Source organism: Neopsephotus bourkii, unplaced genomic scaffold (assembly GCF_033783945.1).
Source record: "Neopsephotus bourkii isolate Nb327-2 ecotype Australia unplaced genomic scaffold, CSIRO-AGI_Nbou_v1 NB_284, whole genome shotgun sequence".
Lineage (NCBI taxonomy): Eukaryota > Metazoa > Chordata > Aves > Psittaciformes > Psittacidae > Neopsephotus > Neopsephotus bourkii.
The window spans coordinates 1954995-1968521 of NW_026900793.1; the positions used below are offsets into that span (position 1 = coordinate 1954995).

At 65.5% G+C, this 13527-nt stretch overlaps 4 protein-coding genes across 7 annotated transcripts; 3 read left to right on the top strand and 1 right to left on the bottom strand.

Annotated features, from left to right (window-relative positions):
* The first annotated feature begins 640 nt into the window (after nucleotides 1-640).
* On the top strand, nucleotides 641-4697 carry NAA80 (N-alpha-acetyltransferase 80, NatH catalytic subunit). Of its 3 annotated transcripts, none has more exons than XM_061346892.1 (2): nucleotides 641-753; nucleotides 3942-4697. In XM_061346892.1, the coding sequence occupies exon 2, from the start codon at nucleotides 3950-3952 to the stop codon at nucleotides 4655-4657; it is 708 nt and encodes a 235-aa protein (XP_061202876.1). In that variant the 5' UTR covers nucleotides 641-753; nucleotides 3942-3949; the 3' UTR covers nucleotides 4658-4697. The 3 variants fall into 3 exon arrangements, with proteins under 3 accessions (XP_061202876.1, XP_061202877.1, XP_061202879.1); XM_061346893.1 differs by lacking the exon at nucleotides 641-753 and adding an exon at nucleotides 929-957; XM_061346895.1 differs by lacking the exon at nucleotides 641-753 and adding an exon at nucleotides 2821-2885.
* A 1187-nt stretch (nucleotides 4698-5884) lies between these two features.
* HYAL3 (hyaluronidase 3) lies at nucleotides 5885-7517 on the top strand. The gene is made up of 3 exons (XM_061346899.1): nucleotides 5885-6853; nucleotides 6958-7047; nucleotides 7182-7517. Exons 1-3 carry the CDS (start codon nucleotides 5885-5887, stop codon nucleotides 7515-7517), a joined length of 1395 nt encoding a protein of 464 aa, XP_061202883.1.
* Nucleotides 7518-7937: 420 nt separating this feature from the next.
* On the top strand, nucleotides 7938-10087 carry LSMEM2 (leucine rich single-pass membrane protein 2). Its single transcript, XM_061347054.1, has 4 exons — nucleotides 7938-8029; nucleotides 9113-9253; nucleotides 9337-9534; nucleotides 9621-10087. Exons 1-4 carry the CDS (start codon nucleotides 8008-8010, stop codon nucleotides 9755-9757), a joined length of 498 nt encoding a protein of 165 aa, XP_061203038.1. The 5' UTR covers nucleotides 7938-8007; the 3' UTR covers nucleotides 9758-10087.
* A 509-nt stretch (nucleotides 10088-10596) lies between these two features.
* IFRD2 (interferon related developmental regulator 2) lies at nucleotides 10597-13380 on the bottom strand. 2 transcript variants are annotated; one of them, XM_061347037.1, is made up of 11 exons: nucleotides 13209-13380; nucleotides 13042-13126; nucleotides 12807-12931; nucleotides 12567-12724; nucleotides 12316-12366; nucleotides 11861-12030; nucleotides 11675-11780; nucleotides 11326-11463; nucleotides 11078-11206; nucleotides 10904-10999; nucleotides 10597-10796 (listed from the first exon to the last, which is right to left on the bottom strand). In XM_061347037.1, exons 1-11 carry the CDS (start codon nucleotides 13375-13377, stop codon nucleotides 10716-10718), a joined length of 1308 nt encoding a protein of 435 aa, XP_061203021.1. In that variant the 5' UTR covers nucleotides 13378-13380; the 3' UTR covers nucleotides 10597-10715. The 2 variants fall into 2 exon arrangements, with proteins under 2 accessions (XP_061203021.1, XP_061203022.1); XM_061347038.1 differs by lacking the exon at nucleotides 12316-12366.
* Nucleotides 13381-13527: the final 147 nt, after the last annotated feature.

The window sequence follows — 13527 nt, forward strand, 5'->3', positions numbered from 1 at the left end:
ACACGGAGAAGGGGCAGTTTGCAGCTTAGACACATCATTACATACGTAGTCATTGTGATGCGTGCAATGCCCACCCAGTTCTCGTTACTGATGCACATGGTAATTTGGGCAGGTAAGGCGCTGTGCATTTGAGGAGTGGTCTCTGGGGGTTGTGGTGCTCGTCTGGGGACAAATCCCCTGACTTGTTTTACACTGTGATGGAAATCCCTTAGTCAAGGGCACTGGAATGCGTGTTTGGTGTTTGCAACCACCTACATGTTCTTGTTTGCTCTCATTTAGGACCCTGAGAGGCTCCTCGAGGTGTTTTCTTTGTACCTGTTTCTCAGGCTTAGCAAAAGGAGGAGCCTACACTGGGGTGGGAGAAGACATCTGGTTCTCCTGTTGCAGCCTGCCTTACCCGGAGAGCTGGAGCCTCCAGAGGCACTGAAACACCACTTGAAGCATCCTCGGCGCCCTGTCTGTGTCTAGGTCTCTGTGTTCAGTGAAACCCCAGTTTCACGTGGTGCCAGTGGCGGTGAGCTCCGCACACTGACGCGACACGACAGGACACGACACGGCACGGCACGACACGACACGACACGACACGACACGACACGACACGACACGACACGACACGGCACGGCACGACACGAGCCCGGCCACCGCGCGTGCCACAAGCGAGGCCGGGAGGAGCGCGGCCTCCGGCCGCCAGGGGGCGCGGTGCGGGCGCCGAGCGGTGCCGGCGGCGGAAGTGATCCCGCGGCGGCGGAAGCGGTGGGTCCGGAGGAGCGGCCCGGGGGGCGAGCGGAGCGGGAGGAGAGGGGGGTCGGTGATGGGCAGAGGCGGGGCAGGGAGAGGGGCAGTGATGGGTCAATGGTGGGCCCATCGAGGGGATGGGTGACGGGTCAGTGACTGTGAGCGGTGGGTCAGTGGCGGATAAGGGATGGGGGCAGTGATCAGCTGGGTGATGCCGTTCCGGTTTGTGCACCTCGTGTGGCTGCAGTGGGGATTGCAGTGCTGGGGGACGCAGTCTGAGTGCCGTGGCCGGGGGCTGCTGGCGGGAGGCCGTGTCCAGCAGCGTGGCTGCCGCTCTTCCCACTGAGCAGCCTGGGGAAACCGAGGCACGCGTGGCTGGATGGGCACCGGGCGAGGGTGGCAGGGCCCCCTCCTGCAGGGCGCTGCCGGTGGGGTGGGCAGGCAGGTGCAGGCGTTGGTGTGCCAGAAGGTGGGGTGCACAGCACAGCACAGCACAGCCCCTCGGCAGTGCCTGGCACGGGGCACGTGTCCTTCTTGCCCCTGGCAGCAATGGGCTGTGGCCAGGCGGGTCCCCACATCCCACTGCTGCTGCCCTGCTGCTGGGCACTCAGCGCCCCTCCCTCCAGCCGCTGCCCCTGAGGACCCCGAGGCTTCGGGGTGAGCCCTCCCTGGGGACCTGTGGTGGGGCTCTGGGATATGGCCCGTGAAGCCGCAGGGGGAGAGCGCCAGGGCTGGGCTCCCCTTTCCAGGCAGGCAGCTGTGTCTGGAGGGTTGTGCAGTACAGGCAGTGCGTGAGGACCTGGGTGTGCTGGGGCAGGAGAAGGGGCTCTGGCAGCAGCCAGGAGGCAAGGGTTGGGGGGGGGCACTGCCCAAGGGGAGCCTGTGCCAAGGCCAGACCTTGAAGATGTTCTGCAGCTGCGGGGTGTCAGAAGCTTGCCATAGAGCCAAGCCTCGGGGCCCTGGCTGTCCTGCGGAGGCAGCTGGAACATGCTGGCTTCCAGGAGGCCATTTCTCTGCTCTGCTGCAGGGACAAGGAAGAGCTCTTTGGAGGAGGCAGATCCAGGGCTGGAGCCCTGAGCTGATCCCCACGTTACAGGGGCCATCAGAACCCCTCCTGACCCTGACATTGGCCTCAGGGGGGAAATCCCTGTGCCACCCCCTGCCCTGCTGTCTGCCCCGCTCTTGGCCCTGCCTCTTGCCACCAAACAGATGAAGGGGACCTGGCAGAAACGGGGGTTTGGAAGCAGCTTACTCCTCGTAGTACACACAGATTTTACCCCAGCTCAGGTCACCTTCCCAAGCGCCCCTCGAGAAGCGATTCAAGGCCCTGGGAGCGGGGGGTCTGGAAACTGAGGAAGGTGATGCAGTGGATAAGGGATCGTGCGGGGTAGAAGGTTTTGGCAGATGGATGGGACCTAGGAGATAGGGGAGGGATAACCCCAGGCTCGCTAGAAATGAGCCAGGGGGTAGTTGGAGTCCAGGTCCACAGAGCAACTTGAGTGCACGTGTGCCAGTGCCCGCAGCATGGGCAACAGCCGGGAGGAGCCGGAAGCCCTTGTGCAGCAGGGAAATTGTGGCATCATCACCATCACAGGAACGTGGTGGGACGTTGGTGTGGGGTGCTGCAGTGGATGGCTGCAGGCTCTTCAGAAGGGACAGGCAAGGAAGAAGAGGTGGTGGGGTTGCGTTGTATGTCAGGGAGTGCCTCGACTGCCTCCAGCTCAGTGTTGTGAGTGAGAAGGCTGAGTGTTTGTGGGTGAAGATGAGGGGGAAGGCCAAGCAAGCTGGCCACGGCCATAAAAGATAATAAAAAGTATTTCTACAAGTACATTAGCAATAAAAGGAGGGCCCAGGAGAACCTCCATCCTCTACTGGATACCAGGGGGAACCTGGTCAATGGGTCAGTGATGGAACAATGATGGATTGGTGATGGGGAGGCCAGTGATCAGCTGGGTGATGTCGTTCAGGTTTGTGCACCTCATGTGGGTGCAGTGTGGATTGCAGTGCTGGGGGATGCCGTGTGGTTTGGGTGCTGTGGCAGGGGGGTGCCGTGTGGCACTGGGGAAGCGGAACCAGGCCCTGCGGTTGGCCATGGGCTGCTTCCTGCTGCACGGGCACCGAGGGTTCAGGAGCTGCCAGCAGCAGGCAGGGTGAGTGTGAGCATGGGCAGCAGCAGGCAGGGTGAGTGTGAGCATGGGCAGCAGCAGGCAGGGTGGGCAGGGTGAGTGTGAGCATGGGCAGCAGCAGGCAGGGTGGGCAGGGTGAGTGTGAGCATGGGCAGCAGCAGGCAGGGTGAGTGTGAGCATGGGCAGCAGCAGGCAGGGTGGGTGTGAGCATGGGCAGCAGCAGGCAGGGTGGGCAGGGTGAGTGTGAGCATGGGCAGCAGCAGGCAGGGTGAGTGTGAGCATGGGCAGCAGCAGGCAGGGTGAGTGTGAGCATGGGCAGCAGCAGGCAGGGTGAGTGTGAGCATGGGCAGGAGCAGGCAGGGTGAGTGTGAGCATGGGCAGCAGCAGGCAGGGTGGGTGTGAGCATGGGCAGCAGCAGGCAGGGTGGGCAGCAGCAGGCAGGGTGGGCAGGGTGAGTGTGAGCATGGGCAGGGTGGGCAGCCCCTGGGTTTGGGCTGGAGAGGGGCAGGCATAGGGGGAACTGGGCACAGGGTGGGCAGGGCACCAGAGGCAGAAGTGGCAGGAGGCCAGACGTGAGGGGGGCTCCCTCTGCCACTGAAGGCCCCCCAGGGTGCAGGCACTGCTGGTGGGGTCCCCGGTGTGTTTGCTGGGGACACAAAGCGCATCCCCTGCCTGATGGTGCCGAGGGGCCTTGGGGCGGTGCCTGGTCTCCAAACCAGGCGGGATGGAGCCTGGGCTGGCAGCCAGAGGTCTTAGGCCTGGAGTGTGACTTTGGGGACTTCCTGAGAGTGTGGGGGAGCAGGGCCAGGCCCTCCCCACCCCTCAAAGGGGGAAGTGGAGCAGTTTGCTCATCCCCAGCAGTGTGGCAGTTCCTCCTGCCCTCTCTGGCTTCTCTTTGCACGGGCTGGGAGAGGGGTCCCCACGGCACACAGGTTGTAGTAGGGGGGTTCTGACCCCTCAGAGGCTGACAGAGCCGTTAACCCCATCCCGCTGTGAGCTGGGCAGCCATGGGTATGCTGGGGGAAGCACCCCATGTGTCCCGCACTGCCTCTGACCTGTGGCCTGTTGCTCTCCCCCCAGTGAGAAGAATGGGTTCCGTGTCGGAGGAGCTCACCCTGGTCCCCCTGCACCGGAGGCCGGAGCTGCTGGAGGCCTGTGCCGAGCTGCTGCGCGAGGAGTGGGGAAGGAGCCGTGCGGCGCGGCTCCACACGCTCCAGCGCTCCTCGGACTCCTTCCCCACCTGCCTGCTCCTGCTGCGGGGCCGGGGCCCGGGCCCCTGCCCGCTCCTGGGCCACGTCCGGCTCTCCCGCGTGGCCGCCCGGCCCCACAGCCTCTTCGTGGAGAGCGTGGTGGTGGCGCGGGCGCTGCGGGGCCAGGGCTACGGGCGGCGGCTCATGGAGGCCACGGAGCAGTGGGCCCGGGCGCGGGGCTTCCGCTGCCTGCACCTCAGCACCCACGACAAGCAGCATTTCTACGCGCACCTGGGCTTCGTCCTGGGCGAGCCGGTGCAGAGCGTGGCCTTCCTCAGCCCCGCCATCCCCGCTGAAGTGCTGCGGCTCTTCTCCACCCGTCCTGGGGCCGACACCACCACCACCACCACCACCACCAGGCCAAGGCTGCCTCCTGCCCCTCCAGCTCGCCCCTCGCCCCCCGCTGCTCCTGCACCACCCCCCCCACCGCCGAACGTGATCTGGGCCAGGGGGGTTCTGGCTGAGAGCAGCGGGCGCAGCCTCCTGGAGACCCCGCACCACGATGCCAAGGGGCTGCCCATCTTCTGGATGAAGAAGGACATCTGAGGGGCCTGGGCTCGGAGCCGCTCATTAAAGCAGTGTGGGCAGGAGCAGTGCCTGGCTGCTGCCATTCGTCAGGTCTGGCACCAGCTCCCCCAGCCTCCCCAGCGCCGTTGCTGGGGTGGGTGCTGCTGGGGAGGTGGGCCCACACCTTGCCCTGCATGGGCACATTGGTTCTGCTCCCACCAGGCCCCAGCTCGCTTGGCTGGGGCCCTGGGACCGCCAGGATGGAAAGGAGCCAGCCCCATCCTTCCTCTGAGGGTCCGACCAGTCCCAGCAGCTCTGCACCAGTGTGTCCTGCACCCATGGATCTCACTGTGGAGCAGCTGGGGCTGGCGGGAGACCGTGTCCAGCAGCCTGGGGATACTGAGGCACATGGGGCTGGATGGACACCGGGCGAGGATGGCAGGGCCCCCCCACCAGTGCAGCCGGTAGCAGCAAGGCCCAGAGACGTGGCCTTGGAAGGTCAGCGAGCGTCTGGGCTGCGCCAGGGGATTAGCAGTGTCCTTGCTGCGTCACTGGGCCTGTTCCCTGCCTAATCCCTCACCCAGTGTCTGGCCAGCACTGCCCGCATTCAGGGCACAGTTTCTGCTTCACTCCACCATGGTTCTTGGGGGGCTCGGTCTCTCACCAGGGTGCCTGGCTTGGGTAGGCTCTGCTGTGAAATGGGGGAGAAAGAACTCATTAGTTGATATAAATATCTCAAAGGCAGGTGCCAGGAGGATGGTGCCAAATCTGTTTAGTGGTGGCCAGTGTCAGGACATGGAGCAATGGCCATAAACTGAAACACGGGAAGTTTCACCTCAACCTAGGGAAGAGCTTCTTTACATTGTGCATGGCAGGGCACTGGAACAGGGTGCCCAGTGATGTGGGGTCCCCTCTCTGGAGACATTCAGAACCTGTGTAACCTGGTCCAGGTGGCACTGCCTTGGCAGCAGTTCGGACTGGATGGCCCCCATAGGCCCCTTCCAACCCCAATGGTTCTGTGCTACAGGCAGGGGTAGGAGCCAGCAGTGAAGCTGATGTCCTGGGGTTGGTGGCTTGCAGTGCCATGGCAGAACAGTGGCTGTGGTGCAGACAGAGCTGTGGGCACCAGGGCCTGGGGCAGGCTGCAGTGCCCACTGAGGCAGCAGGTGTCCAAACCCCCCAAGTTTCTGGGTCCCATGGGATTTGGGGGCTGGCAGCATGCCCGTGTGGCAAACATAGCCCACATGGCAGAGCGACAGTGTCAGCATGAGCAGGGTACTCGTGCATGGCACTGTGCCCATCTGCCTTTCTTTCCCTGCAGGGTGCCGGCCCGGCAGGATGGTGTTGGTGCTGGTGCTGTGGGGCTGCCTGGTGCTGGGCACAGCCGGCGGGGAGAGCCCGGCACCGGAGCCTGTGGCAGGGGGTCGGCCTTTCGTGGTGGTATGGAACGTCCCCACCCGTCGCTGCCGGCAGCACTTTGGTGTAGAGCTGCCCCTTGGCAACTATGGCATTGTGGAGAACCAGGATGGCCGCTTTGCTGGCCAGAACATGACCATCTTCTACAAGGACAAGTTTGGGCTGTACCCCTACCTCTCGCAGCAGGGCACACCCCACAACGGGGGCATCCCCCAGCGGGTCCCCCTCGGCGCCCACCTCGCCAGGGTGGCTGGGGACATCCATGACCTCTTGCACCCCGATTTCCATGGCCTGGCCGTGGTGGACTGGGAGGAGTGGAGGCCCCTGTGGGCCCAGAACTGGGGGAACAAGCGGGTGTACCAGGCAGCCTCGGAGCAGTGGGTGCGGGCCCAGCACGGCCTCCTGCCGCGGCGATGGCGGCGGCGGCTGGCCCGGCGGCAGTTTGAGCGCGCAGCACAGGCTCTGATGGAGGAGACGCTCCTGCTGGGCCGGGCCCTGCGCCCGGGGGGGCTCTGGGGGTTCTACCGCTTCCCCGACTGCCTCAACAGCAACTGGGCCAAGGTGGCCAACTACAGCGGGCAGTGCGGTGCGGCAGCCGTGCGGCGCAATGACCGCCTGCGCTGGCTCTGGGCCGCCTCAGCTGCTCTGTACCCCAGCATCTACCTGCCCCCGGCGCTGCCGCCCGCCCTGCGCCAGCGCTACGTGCACCACCGCCTGCGCGAGGCCCTGCGCGTGGCTGCCGCCAGCACCAGCCGCCTCCTGCCCGTGCTCGCCTACTCCCGCCTGGCCCTCCGCCACTCGCCACGGTTCCTGGAGCCGGTAAGCACCAAAGGGATGGGGCTGGCGGCGGTGCCATGGGTCCTGCTCGGCACGAGGGGACGTGCTGTGCCCCCAGCCCGCTCTCACCCCTCTGTCCCTTGCAGGCTGACCTGGGGCACACCATCGGGGAGAGCGCAGCACTGGGTTTGGCTGGGCTGGTGCTCTGGGGAGACATGGCGTATTCCCGCTCAGCCGTGAGTATGGCACCTCACTGCGCCAGAGCTGGCGGTGGCTCTATGGGACAGCCACATCTGTGCCCACCAGGGAGGAATGGCTAGAGGGGCCTCGGTGCCGGGGTGGGTTCTCACCGGTTCTTCCCCCCCTCAAGGAGAGCTGTGCCAGCCTGCGCCACTACATCGTGTCCACCCTGGGTCCCTACGTGGCCAACGTGACGGCAGCAGCCTGGGAGTGCAGCTACCGGCAGTGCCACGGGCATGGGCGCTGTGTGCGCCGCCAGCCCCATGACCTGGGCAGCCTCCTGCTCCTTGGCCCCGGTGCCAGCCCACCGGCCTCCTTCCGCTGCCACTGCTACCGTGGATGGGCTGGCAAGGGCTGTGACCGGCGCGTCCAGCCCGGCCCTGCCACCTCCTGCCCGGCGCTCACCCGTGTTCATGGCCTCCCTCCCTCCGGCACCTGCCTGCTGCAGGGCACGTGGGGCTGGTGACGAGGGAGGCAGCACTGCTGCTGCCCGTGCTTTTAATGGGTTTTATTGATGTAAATAAATCCTCCTGGCACAGCAGGCGTGGTCCTCGTGGGCAAAGCTGGGTGGGCTCCACGGTGCCCCCAGGATGGGCACCATTGCTGCTGAGAGGCAGCAGAGACCCCGGTTTGGCTGTGGATGGAGCCACCAGTGCCTCAGTTTTCCTGTCCAGGCTCTGTTCTGACCTCACAGCGAAGCGTCAGCCCCTTTACCCAGGAAGGGTGCATGGGCACCACCACAGGCTGCTTCTCCTTTGCCATGCTGGCACTGTGCTGCTGGAGCCCTGACTGCTCCACTGGGCCCCCCTCCCCACAGCTATTTTTACCTGCCCCCAACTGTGTTTCTCCCTGTCCTATTTTAAGCGGCACAGTTGGCGCACCGGGAACCCAGTGCCCGGCTCCCAGGGCCCCGCACCACCTCACTGCCCACTCCTGCTGCCCGGGCACAGGGAGCCATGCCCAGGGAGGCTGGAGAAGGTAGGCTGGGAGTGGGCTGGGGGGGGCCCTGGCACCCGGGGGGGGACTCAGTGGCACCAGGTCCTGGGTTTAGGATGGGAACAGTCCCCAAACGCTGCCCTCTGCTGTGGGCAACTGATGGCAGCGATGTCTGCCTGGGCAAGAAGGGGGTCCTGGAGGGGTGCAGGCGCAGGGCAGCAGGGTTTGGGTGTGGGGAGGTGGCAGGCAGCTGGCTGGCACTGCCCCTGCACCCAACTTCCACCACCCCCTGTGCCCCTCAGCTGCAGCATGATGGGAGACCCACAGGCCAGTCCCCAGCCAAAGGCTGGGCCCTGGGGAGGGTCCAGGGGTCCCTTGAGCACGAGCTGAGCCCCCCCCCAGCTCTGACACCTGCCAGCCCCACTGGTGTCATGCAGCACCCCGACGGCAGTGGCGTGGTGCCAGGCTGCCCTGCAGCACACCAGTGACCCCGAGGGACTGGAGCTGGCACAGTGCACCCTGTTCTGCGGCAGGCACAGGGCCGGGCCCTGCCCAACACACACAAACATGCGAACACATGGACAAAATGACCCCCTTCACCCCAGTGCGGGCACGGTTGTGTCTCCAGACGGGGCTGGAGCCGTGCCTGCTGTGATAAAACCTGCTTGCTCTCACAGGGGGATGGTGGGCACCAGGACCCCCAGCACAGCACACACCCTGTATCCATCCATGCACCCCTAAGCAGCGCATGAGCATGGTGCCCATGGGGCAAGGCACAGCATGCCGCAGGCCCTAGCCCTGCCCTTTGGCTCCCAGCTGTCCCAGGAGGGCCCTGGCTAGCCCCACAGTGCCCAGGCTACCTGGACTGGGGGGTGGCACATTCCTGCCCCCAAGCCAGCACCGGATTCCAGCCCCATTAACGAGGCTCTGGGATCGTGGCCACCGAGCACTTGCTAACTGGGGCGATGACAGCACTCACCCCCTGTGGCCACCACAGCGGGCCATGGCACAGCACTGGCTGCCTGCCCCAGCACAGCCCCAGCTGGGGTCACCTCCGGGAGGAGCCTGGGCTCTGCAGGGGTGCCCGGTGCGGGCAGGACACCCCCTCACCCTCTGCCTCCGCAGACAGCATGGGACGGGCCGAGGGGGCTTCAGCAGCAGAGCCTGGGGACCCTGAGAGCGGTGAGCCTGGAGCCATCAGCCTGCGCCCTGTGGAGTCCATCAGCGATCTGCACTGGGCCTCGGGCGGGCACAAGGGCACTGAGGGTGAGCACAGGGCAGGGGGGCCCCACACCAACCCTGCCCGTGCCCACGACCGGGCTCTGACCGTTTCTCTCCCCTGCTCACAGGCAACGGCCCAGCTCCCCCCAGCAGCCTGCACTGGCCCCCGCCTCGCCCCACAACCCCTGGCTCCCCACCGCTGCTGCCCACTCTGCGCCCTGTGCCCACCGCTCCCCTCTGCCCTGGCCACCCCCTGCTCCTGGCCCTGCTGGGGCTCGTGGCGCTGGTGAGCCTGGTCCTGGCCACACTGGCTGTATACCTGAGTGGTACGTGGTGCTGGGGACGGCGGGAGGGTCCAAGGGATGCTGCAGCAGGGCCAGGCCGCCCACCCCTAGCGTGTTCCTGTCCTCAGTCCTGCAGAGCCAGTCGGTGCGGGCGCTGGCCCAGTGGCTGGAGACCCAAGAGGATGCCGTGCACCAGCTCCAGGCAGCCAACGGGCGGCTCTGGGCTCACCTCAACACCAGCGCCCAGCCTGGTGGGCACCGCTGACCCGCTCCTGGCCCCCCCACAGGCACTGGCTCACTATGGAAAGGGGTACTGAAGGGCGGGAGGGGGAAGCGGGCAGCACTACCAGCCCCACACCGGTTCAGGCCTGGCAGCATGGCCCCATGTGGTGCACAGTAGTAGCAGAGGCAATTCTGGCCCCTACCCTAGGCTGTGGGAGAAAGGGACATGGCTGCAAGGACTGGCACCCGGGAGTGACAGCCCTTATTGCTAACAAGGCGGCAGAAGGCACTCTCCAATTAGCCTTTTAATTACCTCCTGTAACCAAAGTCTTAGAAAATCACCACCACAGATACATTCCTGGGGCAAAAGGCACTCCCACGCCCATGCGGGCAGCAGCCCCTGAGGCTGCACGGGCACCACTAGCACTTGCCCACTGTGCCATGCCCCTGTAATTTATTTCCCATATAACCATTTCCTATAAAGCACTGGGCTGGGAAGGGCTCAGAGCAGGCAGCTGGCAGGGCTGGGCAGAGCCTGATGCCCCACACTGCTCTGCCACCACCCCTGGGTGCCAGGCTGGCTGTGGAGGCAGAGCCTGTGCCCAGCGTGGCACTGGGGAACACTCAGGCCACCAGCACAGGCCCTGTGCTGCCAGCTGCCCTGCATGGCTCTGCCCTCCCAGCCAGCCCTTCAAGCTGTGCCAGGCGTCCGTGAGCCCTGCCCGCTGCAAGGGGCTGCAGGAGTCCTGCGGGACCCCCTTTGCCATGGCACAGAGCAGGCACACAGCAGCATGCCACCACCTCCCCCCGCTCTTCTTTCATCCTTCTTTTGGCTTTGCTTTGCTGTAAAACAATAAAAGAGGGGCAGCCCCCATTGGGGCAGCCCCAGGTATTAAATACTTCACTGTCCACAGATAAAAGCCCCAGGGCTGGGGGTGCCAGCCCCTCACAGTGCTGGGTCTGCAGTCCAAGGGGGCCAAAGGCTCTGCCCCCTCCGCTCCTCACAGCACATCCACCCGCTTGTCCCGCACCCGGCTCCGGGCTTTCGTGCGGGCTTTGGAGGCAGCCGAGTTGTAGAGGTGCTGGGGGAAAGGAAGGAGATGGGTTACTGGGTGCCCCTCTGGCACCCACCATGCTCAGGCACTCGGCTGGAGCCCCTGGCAGCACAAACGGGGGTGGCAGCACCCACCTTCTCGAAGTGGGAGACCTTGCTGGCTTTCAGAGCAGCTGCGTCCAGCACCAAGGGGGGCCCAAGGCCGAAGATCTCCCGTAGCAGCTCATTGTTCTGGGGAAGCAGGGGCCTGTCCGCACTCACCAGCACCAGCCCTGGCACCCCCCCTCCGCGCAACCACCCAGCCCCTACCTGGAGGTGGTGGCAGATGCCAGAGGACAGCACCTCTTTGAAGGCTTGGTAGGTGCGCTGGCGTGCCCAGCTATCCAGGTCCATGCACTCCAGGCCAAAACGGACGGTCTCCTCCTGGTGCTCCCCGCTCTGAACAGAGAGAGGGGCATCAGCAACAACCTGGGCACCAGCCCTGTGTCCCTGGCTCTCAGCAGATGGGGATCACCAGCCACCAGCTCAGCAGGAAGGGCACCACGAGCCCCCAGGACCTCAATGAAGTGCAGGATGTCCCGGAAGATGGAGCGCTGCTTCCGTCGGTCCGTCTTGGCTCGATACTTGTTGCTCTCAGTAGCCAGGCCCTTGAGCTGGGCACACAGGAACACCGTATCTTGGTGGCACAAGTCCACCTGCCAAAATAGGGGGTTTGGAGGGGACGTGGCTCCAGGCACTGCCCACCACTATCACCAGCATCACCAGATCCGGTCCCTCTGCCTGGGCCGCTGCTGGTGACACCAGTCTGAAGTGTCCCAACACCACCAGAGCCAGCTCAGCTGGGGCACAGGCAGGGGGCTGGTGCCAGCAGCTCTCTGCTGCCTGCCCACCCGTACCCCAAGGTACCTCCATGTCCTGAGCCAGCTCGAAGACCAGCGCAACGGTCTCCCCAGCCAGGATGCGCAGTGCCACATTGCTGCTGGCCAGCAGCAGGGGCAGCCGCAGCCAGCCACTGGGACAGGAAGGCCAGAGGGCAGTCAGGGGGGCTGGGGGGCTCCCCCCTCTGCAGCTGCCTGCCCCCACCCCACTTACTTGTCCAAGATGCTCTTGATGTGGGATGGGGGACAGATGGTGAGGAGCAGGGACCACGACTGGAGCGCGCTGCAGTGCAGAGGGCCATGCTGGGAGGGTGCTGAGCCCCCTTCAGGTGTGCTGGGGGGGCTGAAGATGCTCTCCAAGCAGGACAGGCATGAGACCAGGTCCTGGAAGGGGGAACACAGCTGCCACCACAGTGAAGCCACACAGCAGGGACCAACCCCGTCCAATGGCACCAGGAGGCTCCTCCACCCAGGACACCCCATTTCTACAAGGCAGACTTCCCCCCAGCTCAGCTCCATGCTGCTCGTGGAAGGGGCCTGGGCTGTCACTGACGTCCCTGTGCCCCTTCCCCAGCTCAGCTCCAGGCTGCCCTGGCACTGTGGGCTGAGGGTTGGTGGCACAGCAGGGTGCCCTCCAGCAGGGTACAGACAACACTCAGGAGCAGTTACCTCGAGGTCAGCAGCAGCGATGTAGCAGCACATACCCAGGGCTGTAGCACACTGGCAAGAGACATGAGGAAAAGGCAGTCAGAGGCAGCAGTGCCAAGTCAGATCCAGCACCCAGCCAAGGGGAAGCAGGGCTGGTGTGTCCCTGCTTTACCCCACTGCTTCCAATTCTGCCACCCCCTGGGACTGCAGGGACCCCCAAGGCACTGCCTGGGCTCTCCCCACAGCTGCGGAGGGAAGGGTCCAGGCCTTACACTCTGTCGGGCGGCAGGGCTGGCCATGCTGTCTGTGAGGATGCTGATGAGCAGGGGCTTCATGCTGCGGAACACCTCTTCCCCCTCCGGGCCAGAGCCCATCTGGAGGCACAGGAGGGTGAGGACGGTGCCCGCCAGCGCCTGTTCTTCCCCTTTACCTGCGGGCAGCACGAGAGAGCTCCCTCAGACACGGGCCATGGCCCCGCCATCCCCAACCTCAGCGGCCGCCTGCGCCCGGACCTTTCTTGAGGCACTTCTCCAGCGAGTCGGTGAGCGTGAGCCGGTGCTCCAGCAGGAACTCGGACAGGGCTCTGGAGGAGAAGGCCAGGCGCAAGCTCTGCAGAGCCGCCAGCCGCGTCCTGGCGCTGGGAGAGCCCATGCGAGGGCATGAGGGGAGGTTGCCCGGGACAGGGCATGCACCAGCGGCTGGACCAGCAGCGTGCCAGGTGCCCCGGGCCGCCAGCCGCCTGGTTACCTCTTGTCCAGGAGGTTGTCCATGTGCTCCTTCAGCCTCTCCTCCGCCTCTTCCTCCTGGCCTTGCTCGCCCGCCGCCTCGCTCCCTGCCGCAGCGGCAATGTGTCACGGAGGTCCCGCTTGGGGACACCGCAGCAGCGCGGCCACCGCGGGGACACCGGCGCTCACCTGCGGGCTCCTCGGCGGGGCTGCCCCCCTCGCTGGCGCTGCTGCAGTGGCTCAGCACCTCGCTGCCGGTCTCCTCCTCGCTAGCGTGAGAGACCGCCCGGCCGCTGCCGGGGCCACCTGCGGAACGTGGGGACAAGCCCCGGTCAGCGCGAACACATGGCGGGGCCATGAGGGAGGCGGACCCCCATTGACGGGACGAGACGGGACGGAAGAACCGTCCTGGTCTCGATCCCGATCCCGATCCCGATCCCGACCCCGACCCCGACCCCGCCCCGCGCCAGGGACCCCACTCACGGCGCATGGCCCGGCGGAACCGCGG

Coding starts and splice junctions, on each gene's coding strand:
- NAA80 (XM_061346892.1), top strand. CDS start 3,950: ATGGGTTCCGTGTCGGAGGAGCTCACCCTGGTCCCCCTGCACCGGAGG.
- HYAL3 (XM_061346899.1), top strand. CDS start 5,885: ATGAGCAGGGTACTCGTGCATGGCACTGTGCCCATCTGCCTTTCTTTC. Junction 6,854..6,957: donor CGCCACGGTTCCTGGAGCCG/GTAAGCACCAAA, acceptor TGTCCCTTGCAG/GCTGACCTGGGGCACACCAT. Junction 7,048..7,181: donor TGGCGTATTCCCGCTCAGCC/GTGAGTATGGCA, acceptor CCCCCCCTCAAG/GAGAGCTGTGCCAGCCTGCG.
- LSMEM2 (XM_061347054.1), top strand. CDS start 8,008: ATGCCCAGGGAGGCTGGAGAAG. Junction 9,254..9,336: donor CGGGCACAAGGGCACTGAGG/GTGAGCACAGGG, acceptor CCCTGCTCACAG/GCAACGGCCCAGCTCCCCCC. Junction 9,535..9,620: donor ACTGGCTGTATACCTGAGTG/GTACGTGGTGCT, acceptor TCCTGTCCTCAG/TCCTGCAGAGCCAGTCGGTG.
- IFRD2 (XM_061347037.1), bottom strand. CDS start 13,377: ATGGCCCCGCCATGTGTTCGCGCTGACCGGGGCTTGTCCCCACGTTCC. Junction 13,127..13,208: donor CCCCGCCGAGGAGCCCGCAG/GTGAGCGCCGGT, acceptor CCGCTGCGGCAG/GGAGCGAGGCGGCGGGCGAG. Junction 11,207..11,325: donor ACATCCTGCACTTCATTGAG/GTCCTGGGGGCT, acceptor CTCTCTGTTCAG/AGCGGGGAGCACCAGGAGGA.